General features: G+C 39.6%; 2 protein-coding genes across 2 annotated transcripts in view; both read right to left on the minus strand.

Moving 5' to 3' along the window:
• The window catches only part of LOC306983125 (uncharacterized protein), a 269919-nt gene that overhangs the window by 235033 nt on the left and 11402 nt on the right, over window positions 1–23484 (minus strand). The gene's annotated exons all lie outside the window — the stretch shown is intronic.
• On the minus strand, window positions 14779–19783 carry LOC306959892 (polyunsaturated fatty acid lipoxygenase ALOX15B-like; the record flags this gene model as incomplete). Its single annotated transcript, XM_079552144.1, has 7 exons — window positions 14779–14958; window positions 15038–15208; window positions 16662–16762; window positions 16843–16964; window positions 17045–17214; window positions 17289–17375; window positions 19625–19783. Coding segments are annotated over 7 exons (990 nt in total), but the record flags the coding sequence as incomplete, so codon positions are not given.

A 23484-nucleotide genomic window follows, 5' to 3' on the forward strand; every position in this document is an offset into this window, starting at 1 on the left:
CAACATAATGGGGAGATTAATTTTGAGTAGGACAAGAGACTTTGCTTTAATTGTTTTGAGTATGGACATTTTACTGTTTCATATAAATGTTTCAGTGGATTAGTCTATCAAACACTGTCTGAGCTCAATCCTGATGTCCATAGTACTTTCTCAACGCTGAATCACAGCAAGCCCAAACGGGGACCATTGGAGTTGGTCAATTTTCAATCATTCCAGTTGATGTGAAATCAAACAAAGACAATGAAATTGTTCAAACATATGCATTTTCAATAACATCAGCATCAAGTTTCTGCACAGAATCGCTTCTGCAAAACTCAACTTGAAAGGACAGAAAACAATTAGCAAACAATGTCACCTCATCAAACACAATCTACTTAACCTGACAATTGATCTTTCAGTTTCCAGTTGTGATGGTAATGACTTCTATTCCGGGGTGTCAAAAGCCAATACCAGTGACAAAAGTGAGGTCATAAAGAAATGGTCCTGCTTAAGTCATGTGGATCTTCCAGAAATCGAGTCAAATGTTGAATTGCTAATCAGATTGAATGCTCCAAAGTTGCACTAGCCACAAAAACAGTAAAAAATTATGGACCTTTTGCTGTTAAAAAGTCATTAGGATGGATTGTAAATGGTACTTGTACGTGACATAAACATGTAAACTTTGGTCAAACTGTTCAATAATCTGCTCTATGTCACTCTGTGGTCTATCCCCACTCGTATTTGCTGCTAACACTTACTTCACATGCACATCTGTGAATACACTCACACTGTTGTTCTATGTCGAATTGTTGTCTTTATCACAGTTTCTTCTTATACATGCCCTTATAGTTTTAAGTTTTTATAGTTCATGTGTTATATGTTTTACTGTTTCATGTTGCATGATCGACCGAAAATAATTCCTAGTTGTGAACCTGCTCAGAACCATGACATTAAAAACGATTCTGTTTCTGATTCAAGCAAAAAAGATTGACAAAACTGGAAAGGAATGAGAAACTATGAAAATGAGCACAGACAAACCAAATGACGTCACCCAACAGATAAAATCAGAGTCTCACACACTCAATCAAAAGTGTCCAAACAAATATATTTGTGTTGTACAAGAGAAACAAATAGTGGAAAAACGACAAGTTGTTGAGTTGTTTATGGTATTCTAAAGGTTTTGAAAAACAAAGATGATAAAATAGCAAAGTATGAAAGTTAGTTTAGGGAAAATCTAAACTAAATGTCCTAAAGTTAAATATGGTTGCCGATGCACACAATCTACTTAACCTGACAGATGATCTTTCAGTTTCCAGTTGTAAAGGCAATGAGTGTGTTATATACTCAAAAGACAAAACAGTGTCCAAATCCAGTGTTAAACCTGGACCGAAACACATGTCAGCAGCAAGCTGAATAATCCAACGTACTGAGAACAAATCTTAACCATTTTCACCATAATTGCATAATGTTGCCTGAGGAAGAGTCCCAAAAGAACTATATTGTAATTAGAGTAAATTCATGAGTCACAAATCAGAGGGAATATCTTATTATAAAAGATTATTCACACCAGTTTGTTTTTCATTTGATACAGCTAATAATATTCTATTACCTATTTCTTTTACATAAGATGAAAGTCATAATGATAACAGGCTGATTGTTCAAAAGGTTTTCTTTTAAAACTAAATAAACTTATAATCATATAATCTCTTGTTTCTTTGTTGTGAGCAACACGGTAAAGGATTTGAGAAATTCTCTGTATTTTCTTCCTTAATTTCACCAATAATCACAAAAGTGCAACATTTTTTCTTCACAATAATCGTAATTTAAAATTTTAGGATAGTGTAATTCACTGTTAAAAATGACTCAAAATGGAAAGGTTGTGTTTCTACTATGGACCCCTTGATTGCCTCTTGTTTATTTTCCATAATTTGGCAAACCTTCTTGGATTTATAAATGTGTTTGTCTTCAAGGGGACGTCTGTGTCACTTAGACAGTATCATGAAAACAAAAAAATTGGAACTTGAATATTTACAGTATAGTTAGGTTCATTACAGCACTATATTAATCAAGCTGCACAACAGTCAGAATATTAAGTACTTACTATTCACAAATATAAAGAAACCACTTTTCTGTGTTTTTTTTATCATGTACACATCATAAGACGATGTTTACTGTCCATTGGACATGTATTTGTGTATCCAACTCACAAAAAGCAGAAACTTCAACGTGATTCAGCATTTAGCTCAGATTACACTTTTTACGCTAGTACAGGAGGTAAAGGCAAATCTTACATTAGAAAAAGCTGTACTTTTTAATATGCTTATATATGTTGTGATTTATATTTTTGCTTAATTTAAAGGTTTTTGTTAAATGTTCACAGGATACCAATGTTATTATTTTTTGTTTCATTGGAAAGTAACAAAAACAGCTCCCCCAAAGTCTGAATGAAAAAGAGCAGAAAACAAGAATATGAATCTGTTCCTTTACAGTCCCTTTACATCTGTCTGTTATTTTGTTCACGTCCAACTTTCTAAATATTTGCAGTTTTACAGATGTCGTGTGCATTTTATGTACAGCATATACAATATACAAATAAACATTTGAAAAAATTGGGAGAATGGAGTGCTACTCGGATGTAAAAAGTTGTATAGGTTTAGTCTTTTGGGTGCTCTTCAGTGCAGGGATCAGTTTCAGCTAAAAATCAAACAAACTGAGGCACTCCGAAGGTAGAAATATTAAAAAGCCTTTATTTAAACATGGCTAGATAAGGTAAAATTGCCAACGCGTTTCGGCTCTAGGCCTTCCTCAGGGCAAATAAACATGTTTGTTTAAAGTAAATATCTCACATTATGTATGTTCAAGTCTAATTTACATCCTTCTTTAACATTGCAGCGTATGCATTCTTGAATGCCATGAGAGTTCCTGACTCCTTTACTTCTTTCTGAAGTTCATACCATAAACTAATTCCTTTCACAGTTTGTTCCATTGTTTTGGATTTGATCCTGTGTGTGAAACTTTTGAAGACTATCTAGTCAAATAGTTTTTATTTGTAAAAAGAAAAGGTTTAATGTGCCATGTGCATAAAGGTCAATTATTTTACCTTTATAAACTTAATAACATTTTAATTACTTTTGAATCAAGTTATAGGATTAGTAAGACAACGTGAAACTATACATGTTTTACTAAGACAAAACATTTTATTGATATTGTAGAATTTAGTTCTGTGGTAAACGACTGCTGAATTATCAGGGTAAACTGTGTACAGACACGGTATTATGGCGTTAAAAAATATTATTTTGTATTTCTTCAGGGCCATCACTAGCTTTCTGCTATCGTTATATGTTGTTTGGGATGCCTATTTGCCAAACTATTGCACAATTGCTAAAAATGCTATTTCAAACAGACAGTACAGGGAGGTAAACTAAAACGTTTTTGTCTTTTTAAAGGAAGATGTTGAAATTATATTTTCCATACAACTAAGATGTATTTGAGTACCATGACCTCCAACAGAACCACAAACATTGCTTTGTAAATAATCAGCAGTATCTTTAAGATTATAATATAATAATTATAACTTGATCAGTAAAACAACGTGAAACCATACATGTTTTACTGAGAAAAAAAATGTAATAAATTGATATTGAAAAATTTAGTTCTGAGCTAATCAAAAAGATTGATTTGCGAGAAATTGACTTTATGTAACAGAATGATGGATTAGGCTTTTTTTTTACAGAGTGTGATTTATACAAAATACTTATACTTGTTTGTGCACGTTACCTAGTTCTTTGATTGCATCGTTTTCTTATATGCACCTCACAGTGTAGGAGCAGCTAACAAGGGAGTCTCTCCAATTTGAGATCGATTCAGTTTTATCTTATATGAAGTGGAAAGTTTTCATTTTGTTTTTAGATTCATTTTGGTCCAATCACTTTATGGAACCGGATAGTGAAATGTAGGGAGACACAACCAAACAAGTTGTTAGAGGTTGACTACTCATAATAATAAGTGAAGTTTCAAAGGAACAAACGGTGTTTGGTTTTGATTATTTGTAAATTGTTATGGCAATTGAGAGATTTATGAGGAAAAACACATAACATTCTTTGTGAAGTGAATTTATATAGTTGGAAGTTAGCTTCGGGATAACCGGTAGCTTCGGGATATTTGGATCTATAAGGGACCCCAGTGCACATTATTGTCTTTGCCCAATGTACTATAGGTCATAAAAGTATTTGCTTGTGGCTCGTGCAAGGTAGTGAATCTCAACCGTTTTTTAGGTTAGACCTTTTGGCTTTTATTTAACCTCCAGCTACTGCCTATCTTAAAAATACTGCTGATTATTTACAAAGCAATGTTTGTGGTTCTGTTGGAGGTCATGGTACTCAAATACATCTTAGTTGTATGGAAAATATAATTTCAACATCTTCCTTTAAAAAGACAAAAACGTTTTAGTTTACCTCCCTGTACTGTCTGTTTGAAATAGCATTTTTAGCAATTGTGCAATAGTTTGGCAAATAGGCATCCCAAACAACATATAACGATAGCAGAAAGCTAGTGATGGCCCTGAAGAAATACAAAATAATATTTTTTAACGCCATAATACCGTGTCTGTACACAGTTTACCCTGATAATTCAGCAGTCGTTTACCACAGAACTAAATTCTACAATATCAATAAAATGTTTTGTCTTAGTAAAACATGTATAGTTTCACGTTGTCTTACTAATCCTATAACTTGATTCAAAAGTAATTAAAATGTTATTAAGTTTATAAAGGTAAAATAATTGACCTTTATGCACATGGCACATTAAACCTTTTCTTTTTACAAATAAAAACTATTTGACTAGATAGTCTTCAAAAGTTTCACACACAGGATCAAATCCAAAACAATGGAACAAACTGTGAAAGGAATTAGTTTATGGTATGAACTTCAGAAAGAAGTAAAGGAGTCAGGAACTCTCATGGCATTCAAGAATGCATACGCTGCAATGTTAAAGAAGGATGTAAATTAGACTTGAACATACATAATGTGAGATATTTACTTTAAACAAACATGTTTATTTGCCCTGAGGAAGGCCTAGAGCCGAAACGCGTTGGCAATTTTACCTTATCTAGCCATGTTTAAATAAAGGCTTTTTAATATTTCTACCTTCGGAGTGCCTCAGTTTGTTTGATTTTTAGCTGAAACTGATCCCTGCACTGAAGAGCACCCAAAAGACTAAACCTATACAACTTTTTACATCCGAGTAGCACTCCATTCTCCCAATTTTTTCAAATGTTTATTTGTATATTGTATATGCTGTACATAAAATGCACACGACATCTGTAAAACTGCAAATATTTAGAAAGTTGGACGTGAACAAAATAACAGACAGATGTAAAGGGACTGTAAAGGAACAGATTCATATTCTTGTTTTCTGCTCTTTTTCATTCAGACTTTGGGGGAGCTGTTTTTGTTACTTTCCAATGAAACAAAAAATAATAACATTGGTATCCTGTGAACATTTAACAAAAACCTTTAAATTAAGCAAAAATATAAATCACAACATATATAAGCATATTAAAAAGTACAGCTTTTTCTAATGTAAGATTTGCCTTTACCTCCTGTACTAGCGTAAAAAGTGTAATCTGAGCTAAATGCTGAATCACGTTGAAGTTTCTGCTTTTTGTGAGTTGGATACACAAATACATGTCCAATGGACAGTAAACATCGTCTTATGATGTGTACATGATAAAAAAAACACAGAAAAGTGGTTTCTTTATATTTGTGAATAGTAAGTACTTAATATTCTGACTGTTGTGCAGCTTGATTAATATAGTGCTGTAATGAACCTAACTATACTGTAAATATTCAAGTTCCAATTTTTTTGTTTTCATGATACTGTCTAAGTGACACAGACGTCCCCTTGAAGACAAACACATTTATAAATCCAAGAAGGTTTGCCAAATTATGGAAAATAAACAAGAGGCAATCAAGGGGTCCATAGTAGAAACACAACCTTTCCATTTTGAGTCATTTTTAACAGTGAATTACACTATCCTAAAATTTTAAATTACGATTATTGTGAAGAAAAAATGTTGCACTTTTGTGATTATTGGTGAAATTAAGGAAGAAAATACAGAGAATTTCTCAAATCCTTTACCGTGTTGCTCACAACAAAGAAACAAGAGATTATATGATTATAAGTTTATTTAGTTTTAAAAGAAAACCTTTTGAACAATCAGCCTGTTATCATTATGACTTTCATCTTATGTAAAAGAAATAGGTAATAGAATATTATTAGCTGTATCAAATGAAAAACAAACTGGTGTGAATAATCTTTTATAATAAGATATTCCCTCTGATTTGTGACTCATGAATTTACTCTAATTACAATATAGTTCTTTTGGGACTCTTCCTCAGGCAACATTATGCAATTATGGTGAAAATGGTTAAGATTTGTTCTCAGTACGTTGGATTATTCAGCTTGCTGCTGACATGTGTTTCGGTCCAGGTTTAACACTGGATTTGGACACTGTTTTGTCTTTTGAGTATATAACACACTCATTGCCTTTACAACTGGAAACTGAAAGATCATCTGTCAGGTTAAGTAGATTGTGTGCATCGGCAACCATATTTAACTTTAGGACATTTAGTTTAGATTTTCCCTAAACTAACTTTCATACTTTGCTATTTTATCATCTTTGTTTTTCAAAACCTTTAGAATACCATAAACAACTCAACAACTTGTCGTTTTTCCACTATTTGTTTCTCTTGTACAACACAAATATATTTATTTGGACACTTTTGATTGAGTGTGTGAGACTCTGATTTTATCTGTTGGGTGACGTCATTTGGTTTGTCTGTGCTCATTTTCATAGTTTCTCATTCCTTTCCAGTTTTGTCAATCTTTTTTGCTTGAATCAGAAACAGAATCGTTTTTAATGTCATGGTTCTGAGCAGGTTCACAACTAGGAATTATTTTCGGTCGATCATGCAACATGAAACAGTAAAACATATAACACATGAACTATAAAAACTTAAAACTATAAGGGCATGTATAAGAAGAAACTGTGATAAAGACAACAATTCGACATAGAACAACAGTGTGAGTGTATTCACAGATGTGCATGTGAAGTAAGTGTTAGCAGCAAATACGAGTGGGGATAGACCACAGAGTGACATAGAGCAGATTATTGAACAGTTTGACCAAAGTTTACATGTTTATGTCACGTACAAGTACCATTTACAATCCATCCTAATGACGTTTTAACAGCAAAAGGTCCATAATTTTTTACTGTTTTTGTGGCTAGTGCAACTTTGGAGCATTCAATCTGATTAGCAATTCAACATTTGACTCGATTTCTGGAAGATCCACATGACTTAAGCAGGACCATTTCTTTATGACCTCACTTTTGTCACTGGTATTGTCTTTTGACACCCCGGAATAGAAGTCATTACCATCACAACTGGAAACTGAAAGATCAATTGTCAGGTTAAGTAGATTGTGTTTGATGAGGTGACATTGTTTGCTAATTGTTTTCTGTCCTTTCAAGTTGAGTTTTGCAGAAGCGATTCTGTGCAGAAACTTGATGCTGATGTTATTGAAAATGCATATGTTTGAACAATTTCATTGTCTTTGTTTGATTTCACATCAACTGGAATGATTGAAAATTGACCAACTCCAATGGTCCCCGTTTGGGCTTGCTGTGATTCAGCGTTGAGAAAGTACTATGGACATCAGGATTGAGCTCAGACAGTGTTTGATAGACTTATCCACTGAAACATTTATATGAAACAGTAAAATGTCCATACTCAAAACAATTAAAGCAAAGTCTCTTGTCCTACTCAAAATTAATCTCCCCATTATGTTGCAGGGTTGTGAACTTGGGACAACAACTTAAATAATGAGATTCAGATTGTGAACAAAAACGGAGAGTTGGGATTATTAGCTTTTACAGATCTGATATTAGTTTGTGTGACACGGAGGCACGAGCGGGTGGCGGTGGGTGGATGAAGAATTCCAAGGAGGCAGTCTGGTGGTCCGGTAGCAGTTTTTTTTTTTTTTTTTTTTCTTGTGCAAAAACAATAAAGTGCACAGTGCAAAAAATAAAGTGCATCAGAGGTACATGTGTCGCCAGCAGCAGCCTTCTCCAGAGTGAGGGGATCCAGCGTCTTAAATACCCTCCCACTAAAACTGGATAAAACCATAAAAACTGCCAGGGTGTTTAAAATGACATTAGCATCTAAAACACATTAAAATCCTCTGATAAAACCCATAACCATAACCTAAAGAAAAGAAACCCCTCACTATATAAAACTCCCAAACAAAACCACCTAAATGAACCAAACTAATCCTAAACCCATTAAAACTTGTACAACTACCCCCCCAAGCTCGTTCCTCTCTTGGTCCAGCCCGGAACGTATTTCAGCAGCGTCTGGTCCCCCGGGGATCTTTTGCCCAGACGCCGCCACCCTGGACACAAGAGAAGCGGTGAGTAGTTGTACACACACACACCTACACATTCACACACACCAACACCCAACATTCACCGCATGCACGCAACACCTAAAACATCAACCAATTCTAAAAACATAACACATACAATAACAACTCCAATCTTAATTGTCGTGTTGCCTCCGCAGGACCGGCCGCCATCACCGGAGGTGACGCACCCCGACCGGACCTACGGGGCAACAATAAATCTTTTAATAAATAATTTTAAAAACGACAATCGTGTGCAATTTTTATATGTGCAAATTAGCGTGTTTCAAGTGCAGTGTGCATAAAAGTGCTGGGAATATTTAAAGTGCTGTGCGTGTAAAGTGCAAGTGTGCAGTGACGAACAGCCTGTTCGTCACAGTTTGGTTCATGTCTTGTTTTTTGGTTTCACAGTTTCTTAGTCGACACTTTGAGTTTGAAGTTCACCAAATAAGGGATCAGTGATGATTTTCAACTGACACTCAACAAAAATTATAATGTCAGTGAAAGTGCTTCTTCTTCTGCCACATGCAACATATCTGAACTGTTCTTTCAGTTTGTTTGGCAGCTTTGTGATTATGGTTTTGGTTGACAAATTGAACTCATTTAGGTGTGGTAGATGAGTTGTTTTTTGTCGTTTGATGAGAAGGTCTGATATTTCATTTTGCTTTTACAGAAAAATGTACCAGTAAACTTTGATCTCTGTCAAATTTTGGTGGTGAAGGTCTGCTGCATTGATCGCAGGTTGGATGTTTGGAGTGCTTTCTTTGGTTTGTGTACTTCCAATTATGCTAAGAGTGGTTGCAGTTTGCATGACTTTTGGTTTGGGTTGGAGTGGTAGTCTTTGTCAGTCTTTGACATGCAAAAGCTTTGCTTTGATCCATAGTTCATTCTTTTTTCAGAATCAGATAGAAGCTTGAGCAAACTCCTTATCACCGGGCAGGTGGCGAGGGGGGTAAGGATCATGCGCATACTGTATGTTAATGTCAGGTGTCAGCCTTGTCTAGACACCTATGTGGTCAGGACTCTTCAGCTGGTTCAAACGGTAAACAAAACCGTTTTTATTTTCATGTTGTTTTTGTTTACAGAATCCCGTATTTACGCCCGCACACATTTCACTAAAATAAAAAAACAAAATGTTATAATTATTGTAAAAGCCATTATGTCCCCATTCTCACCACAAAAGGAACACAGTTTGAAGCAAAATACAATATAACTTATAAAAACAACCAAAGTGCAGCATACTTTGAAAAAGGTTCTTACATCAGCATGTTTGTGTGATTAAGGTTAGAAACAATAGCACCCTAACAGAAATAAAACGTTGGATATTAAGCATGGCTGTTTAATGTTACTTAAAAGTAAACTTTTAAAAATGGGTTTTTATTTACAGACAGATTAAAATCATTTCAGATCTATGTTGGGACATGATCCCTCTGAAGAGGCTTCAAACAACAGATTTCTTGACCCCTAGCTTTAGCAACGTGAGCCCACATGCATATTCATCAGCTAAGCGAGTTAAGTGGTCTGTGAAGGCAGACACAGTGATAAAGGCATCACTACAGCCATGCCAAAACAATGCATGTGTCTAGGAGTTACCATTGATGGTAAACTTGAATGGAAATCGCATATAAGTATATTAAAAAACAAAATTAGAAAAAAAACATTGCTGTAATTGGCAAATTGAAAACTGTACTCGATAAAAAATCTCTTCTATTACTGTATAACTCCCTCATACTTCCTTACCTAAATTATGGCCTGGAAATATGGGGAAACAATTATAAATCCAATACTCATCCTATTTTCCTATTCCAAAAATAAGCAATAAGAATTATCACTAAAGCAGATTTCTATGCACCAACGAACCCTATCTTTGTAGAGCTAAGCCTACTGAAAATCCATGATCTTGTTGATCTAAATACAATAGTAATTGTGTACAAAGCACATAATAATCTTCTCCCTCCTCCCATCCAAGAGCTTTTTGAACACAGGAAAAGTTAGGATAACCTCCGAGGAACTGCTATTTTCAAAAAAGCAAAAGCTAAAAAGAATAAAAAGAGTGGATGTATTTCGGTAAGAGGTGTTAATCTGTGGAAGATCAGTTAAAACAGTCCCAAACAGTCAAAGCTTTCAAAAAGTTGTTTAAAGCTGCTAAAATTCAAGAATGTATAAGCTTAGGATGAATAAAGTAAGAAAAATAAAAAAAATAAAAAATAAATAATAATAACGACATGATTTAGTTTCAACTAAACTAACATAAAACAAATGTATGTATACATATTTGTTGGAATATTGAAATTGATGTTACTAACTCCAGATACATGCTACTCTCATGATTTCTCTTCTGTTTAACACTTGATATTGTTCATTATTAATGTTTGTGTTTTGTTTTTGTTTTCTCTCGTGGAAGTCTGTAAACTGGGTTAGGTGTGAGAAGTTTTCACTTCAGCCTAAACCCTTTCGGTCACGTTGTACACAAAGAATTGGAAATGTTTTTACGTTTAAAGGAATGAACTGACCGAATAAACTACTACTACTACTACTGCATTAGCTCAAAGACACACAAGTCAGACACGAAAATACTGCTCTATTGTAACTTTAATTCAGTGTTTGTTTTCCAATGGAAAACGGTAAACAAAACCATTTTATTTTTATGCTGTTTTTGTTTACAGAATCCCCGTATTTATGCCCGCAACACATTTCTCTAAAATAAAATAATGAAAACAACAAAATATATTATTATTATTATTATCACTATTATTAGTAGTAGTATTATTCCACTAAAGAAACATTACAGAAGTAAAGCTTACAAACTAAGAATCAAAATGACTTTGGAATAGCCAAAACTAGATAGTATAACTAAGTTAAGAATAAAAATGAAACATTGCAGCTTAGCTCTTAAAGCATAGCTGTTTAATGTTACTTAAAAGTAAACTTTTAAAAACAGTTTGTCACACACAACACCGTCAACCAATTGTCGTTACATCCATTGGGACACATGCTTTATCATCAGGGGAAGGGTGAGAGGAGGGGGTCTGCTGTGGTGTGAGGTCGTTACAGCCATTGGGTCACATGCTTTTGCATCAGGGGAAGGGTGAGAGGAGGGGGTCTGCTGTGGTGTGAACCGGTTGCCCATGCATCTGCATGCAGGTGCCCCATGCACCTGTAGTGGCGCCATTGTGTCTAGACACCACGTGGGTTAGGGAGGTGTGATTGTTTACACATAATTAGCATAACAAAGATAATTACTACTCGTGAATGTGCCAAGGCAACACTTCAGCTGTGTTTTTAACCTCTTAAAGGAATAGGCCACCGTTTTTACATACTAAGATATGTTCTTAGCTCACTTTAGTCGAGTTAATATATCCCCGTCTGGTCTTTGTCCGCGCGCTCTGTCACGCAAACGGAGCACATACGCAGCCTCTCCCACATGTCACATAGCTCCGAAAAAGCTCACGATAGAAGCTACCAAGCTCTTCCACGTGTTCCCTATTTAAATAAAGTTACGTGAAGTGTTTTCATGCGAAGTATATTTACCCAGAAATGTAGCATGTCGATTTTATAAGCAGATAAAAAGGGGGACTATATTGTGAGGCGTAATGATACGAGGAGCAAAACGTCCGCGCAGTAATTCCTAAAGACTCCCCCGCTCACTTCCGTCAATAACCTTTAGGAGTTACTGCGCGGACGTTTTACTCCTCGTATCATTACGCCTCACAATATAGTCCCCCTTTTTATTTGCTTATAAAATCGACATGCTACATTTCTGGGTAAATATACTTCGCATGAAAACACTTCACGTAACTTTATTTAAATACGGAACACGTGGAAGAGCTTGGTAGCTTCTATCGTGAGCTTTTTTGGAGCTATGTGACATGTGGGAGAGGCTGCGTATGTGCTCCGTTTGCGTGACAGAGCGCACGGACAAAGACCAGACGGGGATATATTAACACGTCTAAAGTGAGGTAAGAACATATCTTAGTATGTAAAAACGGTGGCCTATTCCTTTAACTCCCGCCTAAACTGAGCATTTTCTCCAGTTCAGCTTTACCCAAATCCTGTAGGCCAGTGTAACGCCTGCTTTGAAAGCTGAGATCTACAAAACTCATCTAAATGGATCTTTTTCCTCACGTCATCATTTTTTGGGGTTTTCAACTCATTTCTGTAACTTTTTTGTAAATGTTTTGTCACTTTTACCATTTTATCGTCATTTTTTATGTAATTTTTTGTCAAATTTTTATCAAATTTTTGTCAATTTTCGCTAATTTTTGTGACATTTGTCATTCTTTTTGGTCATTTTTCCGTCAATTTGTTGTCACTTTTTGGTAATTTTTGTCATTTTTTTGTCATATTTTATGTCATTTTTTGTCAAATTTTTTGTCAAATTTTTGTACATTATTTTTTTGGGACATTTTTGTAATTTTTTATAAATTTTTCATTACTTTTTTGTCACATTTTCTTCATTGTTTTCGTCTCAGTTCTGTTGCTATTTTCACAAGTTTTTTCCAGAAGATGGACCGTAATCATCAGGCTCATATTGACCCGTGATGATTCTTTTTACAGGAGAGCGGTTCCTCGGCTGGTGTCCTGGTGGTGGAGCCCAAATAACCTGGAGCTGATGATTGAAGTTGGACCCTCTCCCCCCCTGGACACTGTTTAACCCTCTCCCCCCCTGGACACTGTTTAACCCTCTTCCCCCTGGACACTGTTTAACCCTCTCCCCCCCTGGACACTGTTTGACCCTCTCCCCGCTGAATAATGTGCCTCGACTCTCTGCTTCTTGTGTGGATAAAGTCTCATCCAACCAACTCCGGACATGACATGGCTGCATCAACCCAGAGTGAACACCAGATGGCAGCAGGTGTCCCTCTACAGCCCTGGTTGCTTTTAGTCTGGATTAAAAGTTATTTTCTCCGTTTGCACCTGGGAACTGTCCCTGGTCCTGAACCCAGAGGAGCTGGCTCTTAGGGTTAGGGGAGCTGGATGAGGAGGCAGCAGTGGGGCTGGCTCTTAGGGTTAGAGGAGCTGGATGAGGAGGCAGCAGTGGGGCTGGTTCTTAAGGTTAGAGGAGCTGGATGAGGAGGCAGCAGTGGGGCTGGTTCTTAGGGTTAGAGGAGCTGGATGAGGAGGCAGCAGTGGAGTTGGCTCTTAGGGTTAGAGGAGCTGGATGAGGAGGCAGCAGTGGGGCTGGCTCTTAGGATTAGAGGAGCTGGATGAGGAGGCAGCAGTGGGGCTGGCTCTTAGGGTTAGAGGAGCTGGATGAGGAGGCTTTGTTAAAGAATAGAATAGCTGAAGAGAGCAGTTCTGATCCTTGTGCTTAATGACGAGGATGTTTTTTATATTCAGTTTAATGTCCACACTATGGGCATAACAGGAGAGGAACTCATGATGTGGACCCCCTCCTCCCCTGACCTCAACCTTATTGAGAACCTTTGGAGCCTCAAGCAAAACTTCTATGAGGGTGGGAGGCAGTTCACATCCAAACAGCAGCTCTGGGAGGCTATTCTGACATCCTGCAAACAAATCCCAGCAGAAACTCTCCAAAAACTTAATGAATGCAAGAATTTTGAAGCTTCTCAAATCAGGGTCCTGTGTTAAAATGTCACTTGACCTAAGATGACTTGTTTTTGATTTAAATAAGTTTTGATTTCCGTAAATATGACCTCCTAATGCTTCAGATTCAAAGTGTGATGCAGAGTGAGGAAAAGGTGAGTTTATAACGGGAGTCAATGGCGCAGAAAAAACACTAGGGAGAAAATGTGAAAACTCAACTTTACATACAAACTAAAAAAAAACGATCTAAATCAAAGTTGTTACTGATCGTTGACCCAAGGGTGTTTTAGAAAAAATGTAAATCCAATTTCTGCCCAAACTCACTTTTTATACAGAAAATTAACCACTCTCTAACAAAAGGAAATAACTCATTGCAAAAATAACCCAGACATTAAATTATGGGAAAAAAACAATCATGTCTTCAGTCCAAATGAGAAAAAGGTTTTTGGAAGAGAAGAATAATGCTGATCCCCCACTGTTACTTTGAACTGACTCCTCAGAGTTCAACTGCAGGTCAGACGCCATGAGTGACACTGAATACTTTATTGTGTTTTGCTCTGAAAATAATCACACCATTATCCACATCACGCAAGACAACACAAGTCTTTCATTTCAGTTTAGTTTATTTTGACAGATTTTTCCTCCCAATATCTACCAGACGTCATTTGACTAGTTTGGAATTCATGCTGTAAGAAACACGATAGATTTGGCAGCACTGGTCAAGTACAAAGCCAGTATCAGCACTCTGCCCTCCACCAGAAATCAGGACAAAAAAAGATAAAAGTAAAAGCTTTAAATTCCCACACTATTCTCCATCAACTCTGGATCCAGATACGTGTACGGCAGGTCCAGATTTGCGTTCCGTTTGCCAATAGCTGCACCAAACTCTTTCAGTTCTTCTTGAAACTTCTTGATCAGGTCACGGGGAACCTCCTCACAGAACAGTTCTTCTGGGTACCGACCAAGAGGAACCTGAGAGAACAGCAAAAGTCATTAAACCAATCACACAACAGCAACAGTAGCTCACATGGTAAAAGTAAAAGTCATATACAAAGTCTGTGGACTGTTTGCTGAGGAGCCAGAGAATGGCCAGGATGTTCACGGTGGCGTTGACGTCAGGGAGTGTTTGCAGAAAGACGCGCTCGTTGGCTCCGCCCTTCACGGTGGGCGGGGCACGTTGTAAGGTGGGCGGGAAGTTGGGCATCCAGTTCCCAATGTCCAACTGCAAAGCATCAAAATCACCCGAGGCTGACTCATTAAAATGACACACACTCTCGATGGCAATTGAGTTTAGATGTAACAGTTTAATATTTGGTGCCTCCTCCCCCAGACTCTGAGTTTCTCTGCTTAGACTTAGAGGTCCGGTTTACTAGATGTGCATCAGCGTCTGCCATGATCAGAAGCATCCGAATAGAGCTGTCAGTGAGGAAGGAGTTTGGGAAAGGAGCCTGTGCTTCCTCCTTTAGCATAGGGACCTCTGGAGGTTCCTCACTAACGGCTAGGAGCTACGTGAAATCCCATAAGCCACCGCAAGAAGGTCTAGAACAGGGGTGCCCAAAGTGGGGCCGAAACAATTCTGTTGGCCAGAGAGAGACCAACTTTTGCGCTGTGTGTGGTTAATACTAACTCTCTTCCATTCATTCTCAATGGTAAATATGGATGCAGTACACTTTTTGACCACCAGCGTCAAATTGGGGGCGCTGTTTCACTCCTTTCACAGAGTTAAGGAAACACTGTTGTGGTGTCTTGGTATTTATCAATTACAGAGCGTTTTAGCAGCAACTTTCACAGTTTTCCATTTTTTAATGCAAACGTTGTTACATCAACATCAGTATATGTTAAAATTTTACTTATAAAAGAATTGATGTTAAACTGACACTTTTTCAAAATAATCAAATGTGGCATTTTCTTTGAGTGAACAAATGAGGTAAAGTTTCTGTAGGTGATGTAGATGCAGGTTTTTTTTTGCACTAAATTGCTACAATGGTTGACTTTGTTCTACTACAACTAGGCTTTTGCCATAGTTACCATTTGTTTTAATATAGCACGTTATTTGCATGGATAGAAACAAATGCAAATGTAGGCGATCGAAAACATTAAAAGTAAATAAAATAAAGTAGCTTTATAATTTGCAGTTCTATGTGTTTTTCATGCTTGACATCGCCGTGTTTGGCCCGTGACTCACAGGCCCTTTGTCATTTTGGCCTCGGAGACAAAAAGGTTTGCTAATCATCACCCACACCTGTTCCTCAGATCACAGAACACCAGTTCTGAACAAATCCACTGCCGGTCAAGTAGCGAACAGAACAAACTCCTCCTGCTAACATTCAAAGCTCTCCATAATCTGGCTCCGGTTTACTTCGCCCCTTACACCCCAGCACGCTTACGCCGCTGCTCATGCGGGCGCTCGGGCCTTCAGCCGCTCAGCACCCGGGCTCTGGAACTCACTCCCACTGCACATGCGTTCACCCATGTGCTGTCGTTTTTACCCTCTTTTAAATGTAAGGTGACCTTGGGTGTTAAGAAGGGCACCAACAAATAAAATGTATTATTATTATTGAAGTTTTAAACAGATACCACTGCATATTAAAATTGGATATAGACGTTAATAGGTACAATCCTATAGTGCAGATATACAATATACAATGAACCTTTTTCATAGTACACATCATCACCTGTCCATTGTTGACCGCTGAGTGCTGGGCGGAGGAGGTGAAAATGACCATAGTGACAAACTTCACCAGTTCATCCACTGCACTGAAGCTCTGGGGGATTCCTAAAACATCACCACTTTCATTATAAACTTCATTATTGTCCAACTGTTTGGTAAAGAACTGAGTTTTCCAAATGACTCACCTGATTCTTTGCGAGACAGAAATCCATTTTCAAATACATTCTTGATGAAGTTCTGCAGCTCCGTGTCCTTTTGGACATCGCTGTCGCTCTTGTAGTAGTTGGTCAAGATGCCGCTCACAAACCTTAAAAGATCATCATTTCACAGTCACATGTGTCTCTGTTGCAGCAGTAGAACGAACAGCCTCCTCAGAATCCTTTGTACCTGTGTATGATGTCCCACAGCCGGAGGTCGTCGTCTCTGCAGTAGTATTTGGGCACTGACTCCACCCCTCTGTCCTTAATGTCCTCTGGGAGACAGAGGGAGCGGTAGGTCAGTGAGGACAGCGCCCTCTCCAGGATGGTGATTATACCCTCACCACCAGCGGCTGCATACTGAGACAGAAGTTTGATTGTTTTTAATCATCATTGTGCATTAGGGACATACTATCTATGAAATGATGGCTTACCTTTGTCAAAACCCCGTCTTCTGAAATGAGTTGCTTTCTCGCCAAAGTGTTGATAGCAAAGGTGTAACGAGTGTGAGGAATCAGAAACTGATGAGCAAAACAAGGGACAATTAATAATGTTGACGAAAAGCTCTGCGAAAACCCATGTCGCTAAGATCAGAGCCAAAATGGCAAAAAACGTGTCTTTAATGGGCAGAGCGAGACATTTCTTTGATAAGCAGTCATTACATATCATGTATGTTCTCTTATACTACCTTACCTGACCTACTGCGTGGAGATCTGGGGGAACACGTATAAAAGCAATGCAGACGTTCTATATAAATTACAAAAGAAGGCCTTACGAATTATCCACAAAGTCGGATATAGGGAGCACACCAACCCACTATTTCTACAGTCGCAGATTCTCAAATTCACAGAATTGGTGCAATTAAAAACTGCCCTAGTTGTTTTCAAAGCCAAAAACAGTTCAACAGTACTCCCTGCAAACATTTAAAATCATGTTTTCAGACCGTGATGGGGGTTATAACCTAAGAAGGAAAATGAATCTTAAGAAAAAATATTCCCGCACAACACAAAAAAGTCTGTCTGTTACATGAAGTGGAGTCGACCTCTGGAACTCATTAGAAGAGGATTTAAAAATGCAACTTTAGTACAATTTAAAATAATGTGCAGAAAGCAAATACTGCAAAAGTCTGCAAAACTCTTGTAAATTAATCATCTGTTCCTGAACTGTGAATTGTCTTGTTGTTGTGTCTAATGCATCCGGATTTATTATGTGATGTCCAGAATGTGCACCTTCAGCCTTATGCAAGAGCAACACAAGAATGTTATGAACTAATTACTTCAGTGTTCGGGATTTGCTAAGAAGAGCCGTTTGTTGATTTATTTCACTACTAAGGCAAGTCCTCAGACTGGAATTGCCGCATAGATCTCATGGTTAAAGTCTAAATATACATTAAAAAATGATTGTGCCGTGAGCAGTAGTTTAAGTTGTGTAAGTCTGAAAGGAGGGGTAGGGCCTGATGAGTTTTAACTAACTTCTTCCTACTCCCTTTGAGCAGCACTAATACCTCTTATGTTGTGAAAAATTCTGTATGTTGTATGTTTACTATACTTGTATGCATCTGTTGTTCAAATAAACTAAACTAAACTCAACTGGGGACTTCGTCCAGCTTGGGTGTGAGCTTTATTGCCGCAATACCCGGGAGAATCCGCTAGGCAAAACAGCATCTGGCCAGAGATGCCAAATTCCATGGAATGCTTTTCCGCGTACTTCTATTGGCTGCACCGATCCCGTGGGTGCTGCAGGGCTGGAGCTGTATTCGACATTTTCCCCAGTTTTGCCTACATTTTTCCATACTGCCCCCCACTCTTTAGCTCTGCCCATTTTGAAACAGTGTTTTCCCCGTTTTTGATGAGGTTGGAACCATAGGCTATTTTAACAGTGGATGGGTGGGCCACTTACAAGCCACTTACAAGCCACTTTAAAAGCATTTTTGGTGGTAGTGGCTGCGTTTGCGCAACATTATGTCCAGCTTGGGGATGTGCAGGCGCGCCGGATTGTGTCCGTTCCAATCCAACAAAGTCTGTGAAAGATATGAGGCTTTGATTTTTGTCGAAAATGGCCTCTGACTTGCGGGCTTGTCATGACCACGCACAAATATATTTCATAAATGTAAATGATGATTTTTAAAGCCAGATGTGTCTGGGACGTTTTGGCCAAAATTTTAGGCTTTCGATTGAAAACTCGGAGATCAGGCGTCAGAAGTTTAATAGGTACGATTTTGAAGGTTCCAGGTTCGAGCCAAGATGGCCGACTTCCTATAGCGTTTTTGACAGGGCCATAATATATTTTTTGCATGTCCTGATGTGGCCAGGGCAGTGTCACTTTTGTACGATGACATTTTTTGCGACCAGGCTCTCATTGACTCAATGTAAACTGCCTGTTTTAGGGGGCGCCACTGAGCCATATTTTATTATTTTCTCTCGCGGACCCCACCCAAAATTAGAGCTTGTGGAGCACTACTTTCTGATCCATGTTACTTGCGTATCGGTTCACGTTTGCTACGTGAATTCTTGCGTTTTCTGTCTCTGTTATTGATTTTAATTAGACCCTCGTGGGACGCTACGTGTCCGTTGCTCGGGCGTAATAATACATTTGCAAAAACAAAGACAGGTGCTAAATAGAGCATGGACGCTGTAAAATGGCTATTTGTGTGCCCCACATGGGCTCCAAATGTGCCATGTGAATGACAGAAGGCTGCGTGACTAAGAAACGCATCAGTGACTTTTGGGGAGCGACTGGTGAATGAGCCCGTCTTTAGTGCGTACTGTACCTTGTAAAGAGGGTGCACTCTGGGGATGTTCCTCAGTAAAGCCACACCGAAGACCTCCGCCAGCAGGTGAGTGCGCAGCAGGTGCACATTGAGCTCGTGGTCATGGAAGTCGGCACTTCTCACAAAGGTCTTGGCCAATAACCAGTCGTACTCTGTAAAAGGGCCTAATGGGGCCGACCAGCTCTCTCCCCATGACTCCGCCCCCTCCTTACTGACGTCACAGCCTTGTTGGGACATTGTGGCCATTCACCTCCATCCACTCCTCCATTGATCTGACCATCCAGGGTTACACGGCCTCATCAGTGAACAAGACTGTGTGAAAATGAGTCTCATGTATTTCTGAGCCACTGCAGCCGTTTCTGCTTCAGCTTCAATGAACAGTTTAGGGGAGGCCGGATAGAAGGTTTATGCACAACTGCAGCCTCTGGAGGGTCCGACACCTTCATGTTCAGAGACTCCAGAGACACCAGCAGCTTCAAATACCTGTCTGCTGCTTTGTAGCTGCTGTTCTATTCATCTGATGTGTTAGTCTGGCAGAAACCGTCCATATTGTGCCTTTATCTGCACAAACCCGAGTGTGTCTGAATCATCCACAAATCTTATCAGTTCGATGATTACGCTTAATCTTTCATGAAATATCGAAGGTTTTCAAACCTAGACCAAGGCATTCAACTATTTCAAGATTTTCATCAGCAGAGAGTTCCTTTTTCTTTCCCATATTGCTTGAAAATGATCTGTTTGATAAAGTGGAACACCCTTTTTCAGTAGTTTTCCCTTAACTGGACTTAACCTGAAAACTAATCATCCCAGACTGAGACACGACACCATCAATGAGTTTCATTATTTATATATATATTTTTTTTAACCTTTTTGACACAAAAATACAATTTGCAGAATAATTTGGAACGCAGTGTACAGCAATACTACTGCATTTCTACTGCAATACTACTGCAATAATCCTCCCCTCCCCCTCTCTCTCCCCCTCTCTCCCCCGCTCTCCCCCCCCCCCCTCCCTCCTGCAGGAGGCGTCTGTCGGAGCAGCTCGCTCAGACTCCGTCCTCGTTCCGTAAAGACCCTGAGGATCCGTCTGCGGTGGCGCTGAAGGAGCGGTGGGACGAGAAGGTTCGGTAAGAGCGGGACGGGGAGGGGGGGGGGCAGCGGGACGGTGAGGGGGGGGACAGCCTGGGGGGGGGAGAGGGCGTGTCTGACCCTCTGCTCTCTGCAGGAGGATCCGCGAGGCGTCTCCGTACGGTCACCTCCCCACCTGGAGGCTCCTGTCGGTCATCGTGAAGTGTGGAGACGACCACCGGCAGGAGCTGCTGGCGTCGCAGGTGCTGCAGGTGCTGAGGGTGAGCTGTGTGCGGTCACTACGGCAACGGGGCGGGGCAGCTGTGGCAACGGGGCGGCGTGACTGTGGCAACGGGGCGGCGTGACTGTGGCAACGGGGCGGGGCGACTGTGGCAACGGGGCGGGGCAACTGTAGCAACAGGGCTGCGCGACTGTGTTTAGTCCTGGTTTAGTCCTGTTTCTGTCCTGGTTTAGTCCTGTTTCTGTCCCGGTTCAGTCCTGGTTCTGACCCGGTCTCTGGTTTCAGGCCGTGTGGCAGCAGGAGCGAGTCCCGCTCTGGATCAAGCCGTACCAGATCCTGGTCTTGTCCCGGGACTCGGGGATGATCGAGCCGGTCCTGAACGCCGTGTCGCTGCATCAGATTAAGAAGCAGAGCCAGGCTCCTCTGCTGGACTTCCTGGTCCAGGAACACGGACCTGTGACCTCAGAGGGCTTCCTGTCTGCGCAGAGGGCCTTCGTCCAATCCTGCGCTGCGTACAGCCTCGTCTGCTACCTGCTGCAGGTCAAAGACAGGTGAGGGGCGTGGCCTGCTACAGGTCTTTTTTTCGTCAATTTTTCATCCAATTTTTGTCATTTTTTCGTCAATTTCTTGACATTTTTGTGACATTTTTGCTACTTTTTCATCCATTTTTCATCCATTTTTCGTCACTTTTTTATTTTTTTGAAATTTTTTGTAATTTTTTTTGGCATTTTTTCTTCAATTTTTTGTCAATTTCTTGTGACATTTTTGTCATTTTTTTGTCCCTTTTTTTAATTTTTTCGTAAATTTTTCATCAATTTTTTGTCATTTTTTTGTCAATTTCTTGACATTTTTGTGACATTTTTGCCACTTTTTCATCCATTTTTCATCAATTTTTTGTCATTTTTTTGTCATTTTTTGTATTTTTTTCTTCCATTTTTTGTCATTTTTGGTCAATTTCTTGTGACATTTTTGCCACTTTTTCATCAATTTTTTGTCACTTTTTGGTCATTTCTTTGTCACTTGTTCATTTTTTTGTCAATTTTTTATCAGATTGTTGTAATTTTTTCGTCAATTTCTTGTGACATTTTTGTGACATTTTTGCTACTTTTTCATCCATTTTTCGTCACTTTTTTGTCATTTTTTTTGTCATTTTTTTTGTCATTTTTTTGTCATTTTTGGTCATTTTTTTTTCCATTTTTTGTCACTTTCTTGTGACATTTTTGCCACTTTTTCATCAATTTGTACTGTACAAAGGCCTGACTGTGGGAGATCACAAAGGTGCCGCTCCTTTAGTCAAACTAGCGCCACCTCCTGGTCATGTCCAGACGCCTGGAGGACGCCATACCTGGGGTCACAACATGGCCCCTCCTGCAGCTGCTGCCAGTCCCGTATCTGCCACAGACCAACAGGTGAACGGAGCTGTTTCAGACAGCACCATGTTCATAAAGGAAGAATCATTCTACAGGGAAACAACTGGACACAGGCACGGCGCAAACACAGATATTTGTCTTTTTTAGCTCAATCATGGAATAAAGTGAGTAAAGAGATGAAACACGAGCTCTAACCCCTGTGCCACCCATGACGTCGTTATTTACCAACACAAACAGAGGCCTTTAAGTAAATATTGATGTCAGAGCAGCCTCTTTTATAGATCAGTTATAGTTTTTAGGGTATACTTGTTATTTTCCACACAGAGTCAGATGCTCAGGTTATTACAGTTATTATTGCCGTAAGAGGACGGGCTGAGGCACCTGAGGCCTCAGCCCGTCCTCTTACGCTGTTCAGGCTGCCTGGCCCCACGAGCTTGAGGAGCACCTGATTTGTTATTTGTGTTTAGCATTTACTATTGTACTGCGGTGATCCAGCGAGCACTCGGCCGCTCTTACAGATATTTGTGGATTTTGACTAAGATAATGACGTCATTCACTAACATTATAACGTCAAATATTACACTCTTGGAAATGTACTTTGAGCAGGGATTTGTGTATTTTACACATTCCTATGATGAAATACAGATATGCAATACTTTATTTGGACAGTCATCCGCCCTGTGGACTCTGACTGAATTCACAAGAACAAAGGCTCCGCCCACAAGGTCACTCCCCAACCGAGCTCTGATGCAGATATAAACCCAGGAGGCGAAAGGGAAGCACAGCAGACTCCGCTCCACAGCAGACTCCACAGCAGACTCCGCTCCACAGCAGACTCCGCTCCACAGCAGACTCCGCTCCACAGCAGACTTCGCTCCACAGCAGACTCCGCTCCACAGCAGACTCCGCTCCACAGCAGACTCCGCTCCACAGCAGACTCCACAGCAGACTCCGCTCCACAGCAGACTCCACAGCAGACTCCACAGCAGACTCCACAGCAGACTCCGCTCCACAGCAGACTCCGCTCCACAGCAGACTCCGCTCCACAGCAGACTCCACAGCAGACTCCGCTCCACAGCAGACTCCGCTCCACAGCAGACTCCGCTCCACAGCAGACTCCGCTCCACAGCAGACTCCGCTCCACAGCAGACTCCGCTCCACAGCAGACTCCACAGCAGACT

The sequence above is a fragment of the Gobius niger genome (genome assembly GCF_951799975.1).
Source record: "Gobius niger genome assembly, chromosome: 2".
NCBI classification, from domain to species: Eukaryota; Metazoa; Chordata; class Actinopteri; order Gobiiformes; family Gobiidae; genus Gobius; species Gobius niger.